This window comes from Bombina bombina, chromosome 5 (genome assembly GCF_027579735.1).
Source record: "Bombina bombina isolate aBomBom1 chromosome 5, aBomBom1.pri, whole genome shotgun sequence".
Taxonomy (NCBI): Eukaryota; Metazoa; Chordata; class Amphibia; order Anura; family Bombinatoridae; genus Bombina; species Bombina bombina.
In genome coordinates, this window is record NC_069503.1 from 556442568 (window position 1) to 556464210 (window position 21643).

Here is a 21643-nt window from a genome sequence, read left to right on the forward strand (position 1 = left end):
TTTATTGGGTATTGAGAGGGTCACCTGCTAATACTTCTAGAACCATGCCATTATTGCAATAGATTGTCAGATTCGAACAAACTGCCATTCTCATCTATACGGCCCGAGGTTGTCCACCCTTCCTCCTCAAAAAAGAAATGATAGAAATAGAAACTTAAATCAAACACAGAAGTATTGAATTCAATTGACTCAATTTTGTTTTTTCCCCCTTTTTTTTTCTCTCCTTTTTGGTTATTGTTACTCTTAGTATTGGGTATTGGTTTGTATAGACTTCTGCTACTGTTTGAAAATGTCTTTTGATATTGGAGTCCAATATAAACATTTGTAGAATGTGTAAAGACAAATAGTACAAGATGTATGGTCTGTATTGAACAAGTTACTTTTATTATATTGGAGATTGTATATGGTAATGGAAACATGATTATTAGGTGTTAACATGTCTCCTTATTATGGCCTAGATTTAGAGTTTGGCGTTAGCCGTGAAAACCAGCGTTAGAGGTTCCTAACGCTGGTTTTAGGCTACCTCCGGTATTTGGAGTCACTCAAAAAAGGGTCTAACGCTCACTTTTCAGCTGCGACTTTTCCATACCGCAGATCCCCTTACGTAAATTGCGTATCCTATCTTTTCAATGGGATTTTTCTAACTCCGGTATTTAGAGTCGTGTCTGAAGTGAGCGTTAGAAATCTAACGACAAAACTCCAGCCGCAGGAAAAAAGTCAGTAGTTAAGAGCTTTCTGGGCTAACGCCGGTTTATAAAGCTCTTAACTACTGTACTCTAAAGTACACTAACACCCATAAACTACCTATGTACCCCTAAACCGAGGTCCCCCCACATCGCCGCAACTCGATTAAATTTTTTTAACCCCTAATCTGCCGACCGCCAACTACGTTATCCTTATGTACCCCTAATCTGCTGCCCCTAACACCGCCGACCCCTATATTATATTTATTAACCCCTAATCTGGCCCCCACAACGTCGCCGCCAGCTACCTACAATAATTAACCCCTAATCTGCCGACCGCAAAGAGCCGCCAGCTACATTATAGCTATGTACCCCTAATCTGCTGCCCCTAACACCGCCGACCCCTATATTATATTTATTAACCCCTAATCAGCCCCCCTCAACGTCGCCTCCACCTGCCTACACTTATTAACCCCTAATCTGCCGAGCGGACCGCACCGCTATTATTAAAAAGTTATTAACCCCTAATCCGCCTCACTAACCCTATAATAAATAGTATTAACCCCTAATCTGCCCTCCCTAACATCGCCGACACCTAACTTCAAACATTAACCCCTAATCTGCCGACTGGAGCTCACCGCTATTCTAATAAATGTATTAACCCCTAAAGCTAAGTCTAACCCTAACACTAACACCCCCTAAATTAAATATAATTGATCGGAACAGCCAATAGAATGCGGGCTCAATCTGATTGGCTGATTGGATCAGCCAATCGGATTGAACTTGATTTTGATTGGCTGATTCCATCAGCCAATCAGAATATTCCTACCTTAATTCCGATTGGCTGATAGAATCCTATCAGCCAATCGGAATTCGAGGGACGCCATCTTGGATGACGTCCCTTAAAGGAACCGTCATTCTTCAGTTGGACGTCGCCGGATGAAGATGGGTCCGCGGTGGAGGTCTTCAGGATGGAGCCGGTCCTCATCGGATGAAGATAGAAGATGCCGCTTGGAAGATGATGGTTGCCGGTCCGGATCTACTCTTCTTCCCGGATAGGATGAAGACTTTGGACCCTCTTCTGGACTTCTTCAGTGGATGTCTAGCCCCTGCTTGGGTTGGATGAAGATATCGGAGCCAGGACGGATCGGTGTGATACCCGGTGAGGTGAAGACAGGGTAGGATGATCTTCAGGGGCTTAGTGTTAGGTTTATTTAAGGGGGGTTTGGGTTAGATTAGGGGTATGTGGGTGGTGGGTTGTAATGTTGGGGGGGTATTGTATGTTTTTTTTTACAGGCAAAAGAGCTGAACTTCTTGGGGCATGCCCCGCAAAGGGCCCTGTTCAGGGCTGGTAAGGTAAAAGAGCTTTGAACTTTAGTAATTTAGAATAGGGTAGGGCATTTTTTTATTTTGGGGGGCTTTGTTATTTTATTAGGGGGCTTAGAGTAGGTGTAATTAGTTTAAAATTGTTGTAATATGTTTCTTATGTTTGTAAATATTTTTTTATTTTTTGTAACTTAGTTCTTTTTTATTTTTTTTACTTTAGTTAGTTTATTTCATTGTAGTTATTTGTAGATATTGTATTTAATTAATGTATTGATAGTGTAGTGTTAGGTTTAATTGTAGGTAATTGTAGATATTTTATTTAATTAATTTATTGATAGTGTAGAGTTAGGTTTAATTGTAACTTAGGTTAGGATTTATTTTAGAGGTAATTTTGTTATTATTTTAACTAGGTAACTATTAAATAGTTCTTAACTATTTAATAGCTATTGTACCTGGTTAAAATAATTACAAAGTTACCTGTAAAATAAATATTAATCCTAAAATAGCTATAATATAATTATTATTTATAGTGTAGCTATATTAGGATTTATTTTACAGGTAAGTATTTAGCTTTAAATAGGAATAATTTATTTAATAAGAGATAATTAATTTCGTTAGATGTAAATTATATTTAATTTAGGGGGGGGTGTTAGTGTTAGGGTTAGACTTAGCTTTAGGGGTTAATACATTTATTAGAATAGCAGTGAGCTCCAGTCGGCAGATTAGGGGTTAATAATTGAAGTTAGGTGTCGGCGATGTTAGGGAGGGCAGATTAGGGGTTAATACTATTTATTATAGGGTTAGTGAGGCGGATTAGGGGTTAATAACTTTATTATAGTAGCGCTCAGGTCCGGTCGGCAGATTAGGGGTTAATAAGTGTAGGCAGGTGGAGGCGACGTTGTGGGGGGCAGATTAGGGGTTAATAAATATAATATAGGGGTCGGCAATGTTAGGGCAGCAGATTAGGGGTACATAGGGATAATGTAAGTAGCGGTGGTTTACGGAGCGGCAGATTAGGGGTTAATAATAATATGCAGGGGGTGGCAGATTAGGGGTTAATAAGTGTAAGGCTAGGGGTGTTTAGACTCGGGGTACATGTTAGAGTGTTAGGTGCAGACGTAGGAAGTGTTTCCGCATAGCAAACAATGGGGCTGCGTTAGGAGCTGAACGCAGCTTTTTTGCAGGTGTTAGGTTTTTTTTCAGCTCAAACAGCCCCATTGTTTTCTATGGGGGAATCGTGTACGAGCACGTTTTTGAGGCTGGCCGCGTCCGTAAGCAACTCTGGTATCGAGAGTTGAAGCTGCGTTAAATATGCTCTACGCTCCTTTTTTTGAGCCTAACGCAACCTTTATGTGGACTCTCAATACCAGAGTTATTTTTATGGTGCGGCCAGAAAAAAGCCGGCGTTAGCTTTTCGGGTCGTTACCGACAAAACTCTAAATCTAGCCGCTAGTGTGATATGTTGTAATCCGTATGAAAATATGCTAATAAAAAGATTTAAACATAAATGCGGTAACAGTCTTGACAGGAGAGGGTGTACCGCTCACTTTTTCCAAGACTCGTAATACCGCCGTTAGGAAAATCCCATTGAAAAGATAGGATACGCAATTGACGTAAGTGGATTTGCGGTATGTTCGAGTCGCGGAAAAAAAGTGAGCGGTACACCTGTACCTGTCAGACTCGTAATACCAGCAGGCGTTAAAAAGCAGCTTTGGGACCTCTCAACGCTGCTTTTTAAGGCTAACGAAAGACACGTAATCTAGGTGTAGGACTTTTGAATGTAAATGGTCCTTTTTTTACTACATTTTTAACCTTATAATTATGTGATGTTAGACAAAAAACAAATGAAAAATAATTATTCTAGAGAAATTTTAAAAACTTTTTATTTATTTTGAAACACAATTTTCTACTGCAATATATAATACAACTAGAAAAATTGCTTTATTCTCCAGTTAATCAACACATTTCAATTTATCTGGGGCTTTAGTGTAACTGCCTAATTTAAAATGTAATTTAATTTCAAAATGACCTGCAGAAAAGTGTTAACTAAAAAAAATAAATCCTTGCATAAAGTGAAACAAAGTGTCTTTCTAATCCATCCATCCATGGATGTCCTCTTACTATCTTAAACTAAATCTCTCCTAAACTGAGCTCCTTATTTTCTACCCTTCTTTCAAAATCTCCACCCCCCAATTTTCTATAACTGTTGATAATAACCTCATTACTTACCCCAACCCGTATGCCCGATTGGGGTTACACTAATTCAGACCTTTCTTTCATTCCTCACATCCAGTCTTTGGCCATTTCTTTCCATTTCCACTTTAAAAAACATTTCTAAAATTTGCCACTTCCTCACACAATACACAACTAAGATTTTAATCCACTCTCTCATAATTTCCTGCCTTGACTATTGCAACTTCATCCTTTCTGGTTTCCCTAGCTGCCGTCTATCTCCTTTACAATCCATAATGAATGCCTCTGCCAGGCTGATCTTCCTTACACATCACTTTTTGATCTGCTGCACCTCTCTGTCAGTCCCTTCACTAGCTTCCTCTACTCTACTTCCTCCTGACTCTGACATTCAAGGCTCTCAATAACACTGCTACCCCCATATCTCAGACCTTTTCTCCCGTTCACTTCACTCTGCTCATGACTTCCTACTCTCCTCCTCTCAATCTTGTGGAACTCTCTGCCTTGCTCCACAAGACTCCGCCCTAGTTTTCAAGGGACATTAACCCCAAAAAAATATTTCATGATTCAGACAGAGAATACAATTTTAAACAACATTCCAAATTACTTCTATTATCTAATTTGCTTCATTATTTAGATATCCTTTATTCTAGAAATAGCAATGCACATGGGTGAGCCAATGACATGAGGCATCTATGTGCAGCCACCAATCAGCAGCTACTGTGCCTATCTAGATATGCTTTTCGGGACAGAATATCAAGAGAATGAAGCAAATTAGATAATAGAAGTAAACTAGAAAGTAGTTTTAAATGGTATTCTCTATCTGAATCATGAAAGAAAAAAAAATAGGGTTTAATGTCCCTTTAAGTGCTCCTTAAAGACTCTACTGTTCTGGTATGCATACAATATAATCTACATACAAAGAGAGAAGCGCTCTACCAGGAACGAACAACAGCTCAGTGGCTTGTTCTATGGCGATTTACCACCCGGAAGCAGCCTCTTTTAGACCAGTGTGCTTTTCACAGAAGAAAACTTTCCTGAAGTATATCAGTCTGATCCCGCCAAGTAAGGTCAGTCCAGCCCCGAAATACCAGGCAATTCTCCTCTGAACAAGGAACATGACAACCCCAGACGATCGTTTCGGCCTCCTATGGGCCTCGTCAGTGAGGTGCAGCCACATTCCTCTAAGCACACTGGGCAAGGAGTCCACGTCTGGTTTCCCCCATCACCCATAGGGAGACTTCCCCAGGGTCATAATAATTTGCATACAAAGAGAGAAGCGCTCTACCAGGAACGAACAACAGCTCAGTGGCTTGTTCTATGGCGATTTACCACCCGGAAGCAGCCTCTTTTAGACCAGTGTGCTTTTCACAGAAGAAAACTTTCCTGAAGTATATCAGTCTGATCCCGCCAAGTAAGGTCAGTCCAGCCCCGAAATACCAGGCAATTCTCCTCTGAACAAGGAACATGACAACCCCAGACGATCGTTTCGGCCTCCTATGGGCCTCGTCAGTGAGGTGCAGCCACATTCCTCTAAGCACACTGGGCAAGGAGTCCACGTCTGGTTTCCCCCATCACCCATAGGGAGACTTCCCCAGGGTCATAATAATTTGCATACAAAGAGAGAAGCGCTCTACCAGGAACGAACAACAGCTCAGTGGCTTGTTCTATGGCGATTTACCACCCGGAAGCAGCCTCTTTTAGACCAGTGTGCTTTTCACAGAAGAAAACTTTCCTGAAGTATATCAGTCTGATCCCGCCAAGTAAGGTCAGTCCAGCCCCGAAATACCAGGCAATTCTCCTCTGAACAAGGAACATGACAACCCCAGACGATCGTTTCGGCCTCCTATGGGCCTCGTCAGTGAGGTGCAGCCACATTCCTCTAAGCACACTGGGCAAGGAGTCCACGTCTGGTTTCCCCCATCATCCATAGGGAGACTTCCCCAGGGTCATAATAATTTGCATACAAAGAGAGAAGCGCTCTACCAGGAACGAACAACAGCTCAGTGGCTTGTTCTATGGCGATTTACCACCCGGAAGCAGCCTCTTTTAGACCAGTGTGCTTTTCACAGAAGAAAACTTTCCTGAAGTATATCAGTCTGATCCCGCCAAGTAAGGTCAGTCCAGCCCCGAAATACCAGGCAATTCTCCTCTGAACAAGGAACATGACAACCCCAGACGATCGTTTCGGCCTCCTATGGGCCTCGTCAGTGAGGTGCAGCCACATTCCTCTAAGCACACTGGGCAAGGAGTCCACGTCTGGTTTCCCCCATCACCCATAGGGAGACTTCCCCAGGGTCATAATAATTTGCATACAAAGAGAGAAGCGCTCTACCAGGAACGAACAACAGCTCAGTGGCTTGTTCTATGGCGATTTACCACCCGGAAGCAGCCTCTTTTAGACCAGTGTGCTTTTCACAGAAGAAAACTTTCCTGAAGTATATCAGTCTGATCCCGCCAAGTAAGGTCAGTCCAGCCCCGAAATACCAGGCAATTCTCCTCTGAACAAGGAACATGACAACCCCAGACGATCGTTTCGGCCTCCTATGGGCCTCGTCAGTGAGGTGCAGCCACATTCCTCTAAGCACACTGGGCAAGGAGTCCACGTCTGGTTTCCCCCATCACCCATAGGGAGACTTCCCCAGGGTCATAATAATTTGCATACAAAGAGAGAAGCGCTCTACCAGGAACGAACAACAGCTCAGTGGCTTGTTCTATGGCGATTTACCACCCGGAAGCAGCCTCTTTTAGACCAGTGTGCTTTTCACAGAAGAAAACTTTCCTGAAGTATATCAGTCTGATCCCGCCAAGTAAGGTCAGTCCAGCCCCGAAATACCAGGCAATTCTCCTCTGAACAAGGAACATGACAACCCCAGACGATCGTTTCGGCCTCCTATGGGCCTCATCAGTGAGGTGCAGCCACATTCCTCTAAGCACACTGGGCAAAGAGTCCACGTCTGGTTTCCCCCATCACCCATAGGGAGACTTCCCCAGGGTCATAATAATTTGCATACAAAGAGAGAAGCGCTCTACCAGGAACGAACAGACGTGGACTCCTTGCCCAATGTGCTTAGAGGGATATGGCTGCACCTCACTGACGAGGCCCAAAGGAGGCCGAAACGATCGTCTGGGGTTGTCATGTTCCTTGTTCAGAGGAGAATTGCCTGGTATTTCGGGGCTGGACTGACCATGTCGGCGGGATCAGACTGATATACTACAGGAAACTTTTCCTCTGTGAAAAGCACAATTGGGCAGAAAGAAGCTACTACCAGGTGGTAACCGGGCCATAGAACAAGCTATTGATGCTGCTGTTCGTTCCTGGCAGACTGCTTCTCATTCTGTTTTGCATATGTAAATATGACCCTGGGGATAGTCTCCCTAAGGGTGATGGGGGAAACCAGACGTGGACTCCTTGCCCAATGTGCTTAGAGGGATATGGCTGCACCTCACTGACGAGGCCCAAAGGAGGCCGAAACGATCGTCTGGGGTTGTCATGTTCCTTGTTCAGAGGAGAATTGCCTGGTATTTCGGGGCTGGACTGACCATGTCGGCGGGATCAGACTGATATACTACAGGAAACTTTTCCTCTGTGAAAAGCACAATTGGGCAGAAAGAAGCTACTACCAGGTGGTAACCGGGCCATAGAACAAGCTATTGATGCTGCTGTTCGTTCCTGGCAGACTGCTTCTCATTCTGTTTTGCATATGTAAATATGACCCTGGGGATAGTCTCCCTAAGGGTGATGGGGGAAACCAGACGTGGACTCCTTGCCCAATGTGCTTAGAGGGATATGGCTGCACCTCACTGACGAGGCCCAAAGGAGGCCGAAACGATCGTCTGGGGTTGTCATGTTCCTTGTTCAGAGGAGAATTGCCTGGTATTTCGGGGCTGGACTGACCATGTCGGCGGGATCAGACTGATATACTACAGGAAACTTTTCCTCTGTGAAAAGCACAATTGGGCAGAAAGAAGCTACTACCAGGTGGTAACCGGGCCATAGAACAAGCTATTGATGCTGCTGTTCGTTCCTGGCAGACTGCTTCTCATTCTGTTTTGCATATGTAAATATGACCCTGGGGATAGTCTCCCTAAGGGTGATGGGGGAAACCAGACGTGGACTCCTTGCCCAATGTGCTTAGAGGGATATGGCTGCACCTCACTGACGAGGCCCAAAGGAGGCCGAAACGATCGTCTGGGGTTGTCATGTTCCTTGTTCAGAGGAGAATTGCCTGGTATTTCGGGGCTGGACTGACCATGTCGGCGGGATCAGACTGATATACTACAGGAAACTTTTCCTCTGTGAAAAGCACAATTGGGCAGAAAGAAGCTACTACCAGGTGGTAACCGGGCCATAGAACAAGCTATTGATGCTGCTGTTCGTTCCTGGCAGACTGCTTCTCATTCTGTTTTACAATATAATCTAGCCTTCTCTTACCTTAGTTCTTCTCTTCCCTTTGTCATCCCCTTGAACCCCTTAGCATGTAAGCCTACAAGCCAAGCCGTTTTGTAGATTACCTTCATGAGAGCTGATTTAGAACAGTGCAGCTCTTGGCAGGCCCCTCTACCCATGTGTCTCCTATAAATGCTTGCTTGCATATCATGTTTATAGCGCATTGGAATCTGTTGGCGCTCTACAAATAACATAATAATAATAATAATAATAAAAAGGTATAGATAGTTTGTGAGTGCATGTTGTGTTATAGGCTTTGAGATAAATACAAAGTTTATGAAAGTGGTATTTGCTGTGCATTTTACAAGGTGTGTGTTCAAAACAGTGTATATGGGGTGCCAAGTTCCCAGGCCTGTCTCAAGTAGCTATTCTCAGGTAGCATTTACTAAAGATACATATATAATTAATTTATGACAATGAATGCATATGTATATATTTTTCAGTGTTGTGACCTATGTATGTAACGTTTGTGAGATATTTCTTTATCAGACCAATCCTGGCCAGTAGTCTTCTTATCCCGGCGTCAGGTGGAAAGATAAAGAAAAATCAAAATAAAATCAAAATAAAATCAAAATATAAAGCAGCAAATAGGTGGCAGTGAGCTCTGAGAAATAAGGTGCCAGGCGAGGAGTAAGCCCCACAGGAGACAGCAGCAGAAAGCTGAACCAATAATTCAGGGCACCAGGGGGTTAAATAACTAGGCATAGCAGGTACAGCAACAAGTATATTATACAATCTTCCAGCGTACAAAGGGTTAAGCACAAGAGTAGTCAGTTAGGCAGAGCAGGGTTAAGCAGCAGGTAGTCAGTCCAATCTTTCAGAGTGCCAAAGGGTTAATCAAAAGAGTAGTCAGTTACGCAGAGAAGGGTTAAGCAGAAGGTACAGTTCAAGAGAGCGAAGAAATTGCAGGCTGTACTATTAGAGAGTAGTTAAAATCCAATAAATTTATTTAGAACATGGTTAAAAGGGAAAATTCCAAAGCACACACTAACGTTAATACACAACCTCAGCACAGAGGAGCTGCCTCCGACGCATTTCCTGCTTAGAACAAGCACTTCATCAGGGATAAGCAGCTGAATCCCCTATGAAAATTTAAACCTTCCACATTTAACCCCTTCCTGCGTAAACATTAATGAGCCAATAGGTTCCATAGATAAAGTACTATCGGCTAGATTTAGAGTTTTGTCGGTAAGGACCCGAAAAGCTAACGCCGGCTTTTTTCTGGCCGCACCATAAAAATAACTCTGGTATTGAGAGTCCACATAAAGGCTGCGTTAGGCTCCAAAAAAGGAGCGTAGAGCATATTTAACGCAGCTTCAACTCTCGATACCAGAGTTGCTTACAGACGCGGCCAATCTCAAAAACGTGCTTGTGCACGATTCCCCCATAGGAAACAATGGGGCTCTTTGAGCTGAAAAAAACCTAACACCTGCAAAAAAGCCGCGTTCAGCTCCTAACGCAGCCCCATTGTTTGCTATGCGGAAACACTTCCTACGTCTGCACCTAACACTCTAACATGTACCCCGAGTCTAAACACCCCTAACCTTACACTTATTAACCCCTAATCTGCCGCCCCCGCTATAGCTGACCCCTGCATATTATTATTAACCCCTAATCTGCCGCTCTGTAAACCGCCGCTACTTACATTATCCCTATGTACCCCTAATCTGCTGCCCTAACATCGCCGACCCCTATATTATATTTATTAACCCCTAATCTGCCCCCCACAACGTCGCCTCCACCTGCCTACACTTATTAACCCCTAATCTGCCGACCGGACCTGAGCGCTACTATAATAAAGTTATTAACCCCTAATCCGCCTCACTAACCCTATAATAAATAGTATTAACCCCTAATCTGCCCTCCCTAACATCGCCGACACCTAACTTCAATTATTAACCCCTAATCTGCCGACTGGAGCTCACCGCTATTCTAATGAATGTATTAACCCCTAAAGCTAAAGTCTAACCCTAACACTAACACCCCCCTAAGTTAAATATAATTTACATCTAACGAAATTAATTATCTCTTATTAAATAAATTATTCCTATTTAAAGCTAAATACTTACCTGTAAAATAAATCCTAATATAGCTACACTATAAATTATAATTATATTATAGCTATTTTAGGATTAATATTTATTTTACAGGTAACTTTGTAATTATTTTAACCAGGTACAATAGCTATTAAATAGTTAATAACTATTTAATAGTTACCTAGTTAAAATAATAACAAAATTACCTGTAAAATAAATCCTAACCTAAGTTACAATTAAACCTAACACTACACTATCATTAAATTAATTAAATAAAATATCTACAATTACCTACAATTAAACCTAACACTACACTATCAATACATTAATTAAATACAATATCTACAAATAACTACAATGAAATAAACTAACTAAAGTACAAAAAATAAAAAAGAACTAAGTTACAAAAAATAAAAAAATATTTACAAACATAAGAAAAATCTTACAACAATTTTAAACTAATTACACCTACTCTAAGCCCCCTAATAAAATAACAAAGCCCCCCAAAATAAAAAATGCCCTACCCTATTCTAAATTACTAAAGTTCAAAGCTCTTTTACCTTACCAGCCCTGAACAGGGCCCTTTGCGGGGCATGCCCCAAGAAGTTCAGCTCTTTTGCCTGTAAAAAAAACATGCAATACCCCCCCCCCCCAACATTACAACCCACCACCCACATACCCCTAATCTAACCCAAACCCCCCATAAATAAACCTAACACTAAGCCCCTGAAGATCATCCTACCTTGTCTTCACCATACCAGGTTCACCGATCCGTCCTGGCTCCAAAATCTTCATCCAACCCAAGCGGGGGCTAGACATCCATCTTCCGGCGGCTGAAGAGGTCCAGAAGAGGCTCCAAAGTCTTCATCCTATCCGGGAAGAAGAGTAGATTCGGACCGGCAACCATCATCTTCCAAGCGGCATCTTCTATCTTCATCCGATGAGGACCGGCAGCATCCTGAAGACCTCCACCGCGGACCCATCTTCATCCGGCGACGTCCAACTGAAGAATGACGGTTCCTTTAAGGGACGTCATCCAAGATGGCGTCCCTCGAATTCCGATTGGCTGATAGGATTCTATCAGCCAATCGGAATTAAGGTAGGAATATTCTGATTGGCTGATGGAATCAGCCAATCAAAATCAAGTTCAATCCGATTGGCTGATCCAATCAGCCAATCAGATTGAGCTCGCATTCTATTGGCTGTTCCGATCAGCCAATAGAATGCGAGCTCAATCTGATTGGCTGATTGGATCAGCCAATCGGATTGATCTTGATTCTGATTGGCTGATTCCATCAGCCAATCAGAATATTCCTACCTTAATTCCGATTGGCTGATAGAATCCTATCAGCCAATCGGAATTCAAGGGACGCCATCTTGGATGACGTCCCTTAAAGGAACCGTCATTCTTCAGTTGGACGTCGCCGGATGAAGATGGGTCCGCGGTGGAGGTCTTCAGGATGGAGCCGGTCCTCATCGGATGAAGATAGAAGATGCCGCTTGGAAGAAGATGGTTGCCGGTCCGGATCTACTCTTCTTCCCGGATAGGATGAAGACTTTGGACCCTCTTCTGGACTTCTTCAGTGGATGTCTAGCCCCCGCTTGGGTTGGATGAAGATATCGGAGCCAGGACGGATCGGTGTGATACCCGGTGAGGTGAAGACAAGGTAGGATGATCTTCAGGGGCTTAGTGTTAGGTTTATTTAAGGGGGGTTTGGGTTAGATTAGGGGTATGTGGGTGGTGGGTTGTAATGTTGGGGGGGGGGTATTGTATGTTTTTTTTTACAGGCAAAAGAGCTGAACTTCTTGGGGCATGCCCCGCAAAGGGCCCTGTTCAGGGCTGGTAAGGTAAAAGAGCTTTGAACTTTAGTAATTTAGAATAGGGTAGGGCATTTTTTTATTTTGGGGGGCTTTGTTATTTTATTAGGGGGCTTAGAGTAGGTGTAATTAGTTTAAAATTGTTGTAATATTTTTCTTATATTTTTTTATTTTTTGTAACTTAGTTCTTTTTTATTTTTTGTACTTTAGTTAGTTTATTTCATTGTAGTTATTTGTAGGTATTGTATTTAATTTATTTATTGATAGTGTAGTGTTAGGTTTAATTGTAGGTAATTGTAGATATTTTATTTAATTAATTTATTGTTAGTGTAGAGTTAGGTTTAATTGTAACTTAGGTTAGGATTTATTTTAGAGGTAATTTTGTTATTATTTTAACTAGGTAACTATTAAATAGTTCTTAACTATTTAATAGCTATTGTACCTGGTTAAAATAATTACAAAGTTACCTGTAAAATAAATATTAATCCTAAAATAGCTATAATATAATTATAATTTATGTTGTAGCTATATTAGGATTTATTTTACAGGTAAGTATTTAGCTTTAAATAGGAATAATTTATTTAATAAGAGTTAATTAATTTCGTTAGATTAAAATTATATTTAACTTAGGGGGGTGTTAGTGTTAGGGTTAGACTTAGCTTTAGGGGTTAATACATTTATTAGAATAGCGGCGAGATTCGGTCGGCAGATTAGGGGTTAATAATTGAAGTTAGGTGTCGGCGATGTTAGGGAGGGCAGGTTAGGGGTTAATAAATATAATATAGGGGTCGGCGGTGTTAGGGGCAGCAGATTAGGGGTACATAGCTATAATGTAGCTGGCGGCTCTTTGCGGTCGGCAGATTAGGGGTTAATTATTGTAGGTAGGTGGCGGCGACGTTGTGGGGGGCAGGTTAGGGGTTAATAAATATAATATAGGGGTAGGCGATGTTAGGGCAGCAGATTAGGGGTACATAGGGATAATGTAGCTGGCAGCGGCGTGCGGACGGCAGATTAGGGGTTAATAAGTGTAGGTAGCTGGCGGCGACATTGTGGGGGGCAGATTATGGGTTAATAAATATAATATAGGGGTCGGCGGTGTTAGGGGCAGCAGATTAGGGGTACATAAGGATAACGTAGGTGGCGGTCGGCAGATTAGGGGTTAAAAAATTTAATCGAGTTGCGGCGATGTGGGGGGACCTCGGTTTAGGGGTACATAGGTAGTTTATGGGTGTTAGTGTACTTTATAGTGCAGTAGTTAAGAGCTTTATGAACCGGCGTTAGCCCAGAAAGCTCTTAACTACTGACTTTTTTCTGCTGCTGGAGTTTTGTCGTTAGATTTCTAACGCTCACTTCAGACACGACTCTAAATACCGGAGTTAGAAAAATCCCATTGAAAAGATAGGATACGCAATTTACGTAAGGGGATCTGCGGTATGGAAAAGTCGCGGCTGAAAAGTGAGCGTTAGACCCTTTTTTGAGTGACTCCAAATACCGGAGGTAGCCTAAAACCAGCGTTAGGAGCCTCTAAAGCTGGTTTTCACGGCTACCGCCAAACTCTAAATCTAGGCCTATGTAAGGTAATACTCAGACAGGGGATATATATACAAGGTACAAATGTAAAAAACTTTCATACAATTGATATTTGGTTTCAAGGAAAAAATCTTTCTCATGTTGTTAAAAAATAAAAGATTACAGATATATACAATAGCAAGGATCAAAGCATCAAATTAAGCAATCGTTGTAAGAGAATAAAGTATGAATTAATAAACAACTTATGAATCAAATATTTTGTATTTCATGGTAATATGAGTCAATCTAGATGGAGAAACATAACGAGTTTAAGTTACCAATACAAGAGACCATTAAATATACATATGAAAAAATATGTTAACAGAATTAAATAGAAACTTAATAAAGAGTATAAACACCTATTCAAACTAAAACAAGTTTAAGTGGTCCAAAAATCTATTCCTTCATCCAAGTCTGCATGAAGATGTGGCACCCCGATTAAGAAGCTCTTGTAGGGGCAAGTTGCGCCTTTTTAAGGAGACCTGGTTTCAGTCTGCTCAGGATCTGTTCTAAATATAGTCTCTCAAGGTTACCAAATATGTTTCAGAACAAGGTCTCCCAGAGGAAGCTTTATTCTGTCAAATGTTCCAAAGAATTTAGTGAAGGCTCAGGCCTTTTTTCAGTCAGTTTCAAAGCTAGAAATCTATTGGAGTGATTGTACATGTTCCTCTGTTGGAACAGGGGATGGGATTTTACTCAAATCTCTTCATTGTGCCAAAGAAGGAAATTTAAGACCAGTTTTATATCTAAAAGCTCTGAAAAAGTTTCTCAGAATTCCTACTTTCAAAATGGAAACTATTCTGACTATTCTACCTTTTGTTCAACAAGGTCTTTCTGTTGGGGTTACATCAATAGCACTGTTTAGCAAGCCTACAGGAATAAGGGAGGGTCTAATAGCGCTGTTTTACAGAGACAATCTCTTAACAACCAGTGACATACAGGGTACATCATGGTCATTAAGAGGTTAAAGGATGCTTACCTTCATGTTCCAATTCACAGGGAACATTATCATTTTCTATGCTTTGCCTTTTTAGACAAAGATTTTCAGTTTGAAAACTGCACTTGAAAACTGGTGCAGAATGCAGATCGTACAATGCTGAGATGTACTTACAAATCCAGCAGGGCTAGGAGGAAGATGGGGGGCAGGGCCACTATTTCCCTCCCAACAAATATCTACTCACGGAACAACACCCCCCCCCCCCCCCCTCAATAAACTGTTCAACATTTCTATTCTCCTGTGCAAGGTTTAATGCTGGAGCAGCCTCTACGTTGTGTTTTCTACATATATGGTGCTTCAGGGGCGCAATTTCCCCCTCCACCGCCCTTGATGCACACATGTTCCAATCAAGGCTCCCCCAATGTAATCTAGCTAATTAAATCTGTATCTCTTCTACTCTGATTATAAGGAAAAAAGATTGCTGTCAAAAAGGCAAGTGTGTGTGATTCTTTATACTGTATTGTATTTCCAAAAAACAAAAGTGTAATTCCAAAAATGAAGATTGTATAAAAAAAAAATAGAATTGTATTTGTAATTAAAAATGTGTATTCTAAACAAAAAATTGTATTTCCAAAAAAAAAATTGTTCTTCCTGAACATGATTTGTTTATTTGAAAGCATAGTTTAAAAACACTTATTCAGAACTCCCATTATGTCCTGCATTAAACAAGATGGTCACTGGCTGAGAGCTCTTTACTTATTGCTGTGCTCTTCAATCTAAATGTCACAAAAAAATGTGGACTACCACTAACCACACTACCACAATTTCCTTCTCTGACCACAGCCAACCATAACCCCCACCTATGACCTGTTCTGACCTGCAGCCACTTGTTGCTGGTAAGTAGCCCAATGCCTCCTAGACCCAGGTAACATTAGGTAGATGTTGGGAGGTTTGCTCATGTATATAGAATTTCAATAAATATGTAGAAACTGTGGTTAGTTTACATAATATACAGCCAATAGGTGATTATTTTCACATATATGATCCTTACATTTAATTGTATAGTTTCTAAACATGTGAGGTTATATTGTAATTAGCAGTATGGCAACTTGCACTTATATGAATGGAAAATTCTGAATATAGAGATCAGTAACACTTTTTTAAATAAGGTTAATAAATAATAAACTAGTAATAAAATGCAGATACGTTAGAGATGTATTTATTAATTTAGTTTAGAATAATAGTGTAACAACAAAAATAATGATGACAAAACAAAAATAGTAATAATAATAATAAAATACCTGCTTGTGCAGCGGTGATTAGAGCTGTATTACCCTCATTGTCCTGCCAGTTCACATCAATATGTGGGCACTGGGATAAGGCTATTACGATATCCACATATCCTTGATAGCATGCAATGAGTAGTCCAGTCTGTAATGCAGATAAATATTGTCTTAAGATCAACATTTCACAAAGAATAATTGTTTTATGTGCTTTAAATATGCAGTTAAAACCAAAGGATAAGCAAATGCTTTATTTGAGTTGTTGAGTTGTTAAAAGAGAGAAATATAGATAAATATATTAAATGTTAAATATTAAAGGGACATTAAACACTAAATACATGCTAGATAGAATGATGCATTCAAAGAAAAGATGAGTCCATGACTAACATGTAGATGTATTTTTTAAAGTTTCATTAGTTGTTTAAAAAGTGACAAAATAAGTGTAAAGTTTTAGTATCTATAAAACACTGGGAGCTGCCATGTTGTAACTTGTGTTTCCTTCTCTGCTGTGGCCAATTAGGGTCAGTTATAAATAGGTCACTAGAGTGTGCAGCCAATGGCTGTGCTGGATTTAACAGTGTTCTGCACTTCCATTTCTAACAGGAACTGAAAAGCTCATATTTTCAGAATGGAATTACAGGCAAAGAGGACAAAATAAATAATGAAAGTATATTGCAGAGTTGTTTTATATATACAATTTATCATTTTATATTACCATCTCAAAGTGTTTAATGTCCCTTTAAGGTGATAAAAAGTCCGGGACAGGGGTGGCACAATACACAAGAGCATATTTAACTTCTAAAAAGTTATCTTGGGTGTCCATGGCTCATTTTTAACTTCTTAAGGAAAAAAGTTTTCACAGCTTCCATGCTTAAAGTGAAGGTCGATTTGGATGAATGAGTGCCCGGTGTTTAATAAACCTATTAAAAACAAGGGCACTTTAATTCATCAATCCTTTTCTTCAAAAACTTATCTTTTAATCCTGTCAGCTGTTGCAGCTCTTCCTCTGCCCGTCGCAAGCCCTCTTCGCGGGTTCAAAATGACAAATCTGGCTTCCTTCAATCATGGCATTGCATCAGGTTATGATCCCCGGGGGGAAAGCCGTGATTGGAGGAAGCCAGATTCGTCATTTCTGACATAAGAAGAGGCTTCTGACGGCCGGGGGAATTGCTGGAGTGGCTGACAGGATTAAAAGGTAAGTTTTTGAAGAAAAGGAGTGATATGTAAATTTTGATAAATTAAAGTGCCCTTGTTTTTAATAGGTTTATTAAAAAACGGGCACTAATTCATCCAAATTGACCTTTAGTTTAAATGACAACGCCATTTCTGTGCACCCATACATATTATATACTTTTTTTTTTTTTTAACAAACATGTCTTTCTTGTGATACCATATATGGGTACATAAAATAACAATACATAGGAATTTAATACTGAAACATGGGAGGAAATAAAAAAAACTTTTTATGCAGTTGACTTTATAATCATTCCTACAAAACTAGTTAAAGAACAATAATTCCAAATAGATTTATAATGTTGTCCTGATTGTAGGAATACCTCATATGTCTAGGTTTCCAAGTAATTTATAGCAAATACAGGCCAGGTACTACACCACAGGGTATTTACCTAGAGGAAATTTGTCTTTTTTAACTTAACCCTTTTATTGCCAAGAGCAAAAACAAAACAAAGCTGCATAATGAGGGCAAATGCTGAAGTACCCTTTCCCAATGCTCCAGGTTCCCTTAAGGGGTTCATGTACCACAGACTGAGAAATAAGGGTGTGTGTAATCCTTTTTTATGAAGGAGTGAGGTCTCCCTTACAACTGGGAGTTTTAATATCCTTGATGATGGTTCTGCGATCACTGTAATGGAACATCAAACAGCTGCACTCAAAGGGGGCTATTAAAATATGTATATATAGGGCCATATTATGAGTGGAGCACTAACATTTGTGCACAAGCGATATGGGGTTAATCACAGTTGATTGCACTCTTTGGGTTTATCGCTCGTATTACAAGTTGAAACTTGAAAGTAAACGCTTGTTGGGTTATCGTGTCCTCGGAGCCCTGTTTAACTATTTCCAAACAAAGAAGTGTCACAAAACACATAAAAAATACATTACAAAGTACAATTACACTCATAATAACACCAGCTAATAAAACGTTTTAAAAAAAATATTGCACAAAAAAAAAGATATAAGGATTTAAAGATATGAGATCTTAGGTGTTAGAAAAAAGGCAGGCAAAGGGTTTTAACATAGAGATACATACATATACATCTCTAAATATGTATTTGTATATATATATATATATATATATATATATATATATATATATATATATCAACAAAAGTACATCCGAACCGCCCGTTGCATGCCACTTTCTGGAAGCAGGACACTCTGTGAATGAACTTAGATTCAGAATAATTGATCATGTGCCACGTCTGAGAAGAGGTGGTGACAGAGTGAAGCTCTTGCTGCAGAAAGAATCCAGGTGGATTTATGAACTGGGAACGCTGAGCCCCAGAGGCCTTAATGCACATACTGGCTGGCAATGTTTTTTAGAATTTGATGAGGGTTTATTCTCTATACCTATATTGCTGAGGCCCCCCCCGCCCCCCAAAAAAAGGGGGTGGGGAGTCCCTCCTGGACACATTCCTTTATCAAGTGTTATTCTGATCATATAGACTGATCAGTGAGTCTGAGAGTCCACTACCCATTGGGGGTTCAATTATGCTTTTCTGTTTTTTTCCATATATATAGGGCAGTAGTCCTTTTACCTGTTGTGGTGGGTCCAGCTTAAAGGGAGGTTTACTTAGATATAGTTCTTCTTGGCTCTGTCCATCATGCTATGTACTTATGTGACAAAGAAAAAGGGGGGTACTAATGGCACTGCTTAAATTTACAACTTAGGGTAGCCTATTTGTCTCTGGATCTGGTAATAAGATATAGGTATCAGTCCAGATATATTTTGTTACAAAAAGGTGGCTGAGGTGCTGTGTACTTGTTTTGTGAAACGAAAATTATCAATCCTAGGATTGATGGATTGTACACCTATATAGCACTCATTCCCTAATTGATAGTGGCAAAAATTGGACAAGATCTGTGTCTCCTGGGAGGAGAGTGTGCGTGGGGATGTTATTAAATAGGAGTAGCAGTGCTAGCCAATAAATAGACACCTATATGGCCGCGCCGTACCCTTTGAAAAAGCCACGTTAGTGGCGAAACATGTTAGGGAATTGTTTGTAGAATGCCAGTCAGCATTTTTTAATAAGCAGGAACAGAGGTCTTTATTATATATAACTATTGTGGTTGTGCACAATATTAAGTAAACTTACTCGAAAATGAGATTAACTCAGTAGTAATATATTAAGTCTAACCGACATTAGAAGCTTAGAATCAGCGAGCGGTTACTAATATGGAGCTTTGAATACACATATAACACCGCAAATACTTAGTGAAGCACCTTAAGCCTAACCGGCATTTACAGCCTTGGATTTAGTAAGCGATTAGTAAGGTGGCACATCTAATACAGATATATTATCGCAAGGAGTGCAGATATTGTAGGCGGTTATTGATGTGATGCATCAAACATTGATATAATATCGCAAATACTCAGTGAATTATTTTAAATCTAACCAGTATCTATAGCGTGGATTCAGCAAGCGGTTATTAATATAGAGATTTAACTATACAGATAATACCGCAAGTACTCAGTGAATTCTCGTCACAATGCCGCTAACGACCTTCTATGCCTAAGTGGACAATACGATTCAACTAGTTACTATTACTAAGCAATATTTGATATAAACTAAGAGCGTAGCGAAGTCACTAAGAGCAGCTACTTTATTGTAGCACTACAACATACTCATATGATTGCCATAACTCCTACATTGTAAGATTTCAACATTAATTATTAGAATAACAAATGGTGAGAATATCATTATAAAATTCTCTCTTGTAAACTTATATTGAAAGCGTGTTATCAATATTATTAAAGATCCAAGCCCGCCAAGCAATGCCTTTATATATATAATGGGAGTAACATTCCCCATGTAAATAAACACATTAACAATCCAACAGAGTTACAATGTTACTTAAATTTGTTGCTATTACAACAAGTATAGTACATATTATCAACTTTAAAAATTCAATGGAATTTTAGCAACATAACCAATCTCTGCACAGCGGTACAAGCATAATGCTCCTGTATACATAAGTATTGATAAATATACGAATAAAAGACCTTACAGGGGTTAATGTGTTAACTCACTGACCAGTGTTACTGTACTCCATACAGACAGTACTCTTTGTCTCTATATAGCTAGGAGGCTATTTAAAACAGCATCCTGCATGTATTTCCAATAATATTATACTAAGATATATGTACCTATATATAACACAAAGAATACAACTACAAGGAAATCTGTTATTGTCTCACTAAGACACATATTCTATGCAATACTATAAGCATTAATAACAAACTTTGGTGATACTATGGGATATTTACGTTAATACCTCTAATATTATAATTTGAATTCAATGGTGAGTCACAGACCACATATATAATATTATAGTAAATATCATAACCAAACAGCTCCACTGGATGTAAGCTCTAAGTATATTAATATATTATACAATTACTGAGACTTGAAACTCAAGTGATTTCTAATATACACCATAACCACATAAGGTATTCCGTGAATAACGGATAAAACTTTCAAAGACCCAAACCTGTGTTTTTAATAAAGTATGTATGTCAATTGTGTTTGTTGCCTTGTATTTTAAAAATTACCAATAAAGGTTATATTTTAATAACATCCCCACGCACACTCTCCTCCCAGGAGACACAGATCTTGTCCAATTTTTGCCACTATCAATTAGGGAATGAGTGCTATATAGGTGTACAATCCATCAATCCTAAGATTGATAATTTTCGTTTCACAAAACAAGTACACAGCACCTCAGCCATCTTTTTGTAACAAAATATATCTGGACTGATACCTATATCTTATTACCAGATCCAGAGACAAATAGGCTACCCTAAGTTGTAAATTTAAGCAGTGCCATTAGTACCCCCCTTTTTCTTTGAAAGATAAGAAAGAAAGCAAGAGAGTCCAGGATTTCCATTATTGAAAAAGAAAAACTACACGAAATTTCCAGGATACAACTACATAAAGAGCCAAGGAATCATCTTTACTTATACAATAGCTGACAACTTACCTCATATGATTGAGGTACCCTCTGGTAAGCGCATTATACTCACCTTAAACAAAGAATTGTTAAAAACAAACAAATGACCATTGGTTAATAGAACTGCATTGAACCTTTGGTATATACTAATTTGTTCACAC

At 39.8% G+C, this 21643-nt stretch overlaps 1 protein-coding gene across 1 annotated transcript in view; it reads right to left on the minus strand.

Annotated features, from left to right (window-relative positions):
- The window catches only part of ANKRD33B (ankyrin repeat domain 33B), a 167799-nt gene that overhangs the window by 52696 nt on the left and 93460 nt on the right, over positions 1–21643 (minus strand). The window contains exon 2 of the mRNA XM_053713065.1: positions 16311–16440. Within this exon, the coding sequence (XP_053569040.1) occupies positions 16311–16440 (130 nt within the window). The remainder of the gene's footprint in view (positions 1–16310; positions 16441–21643) is intronic.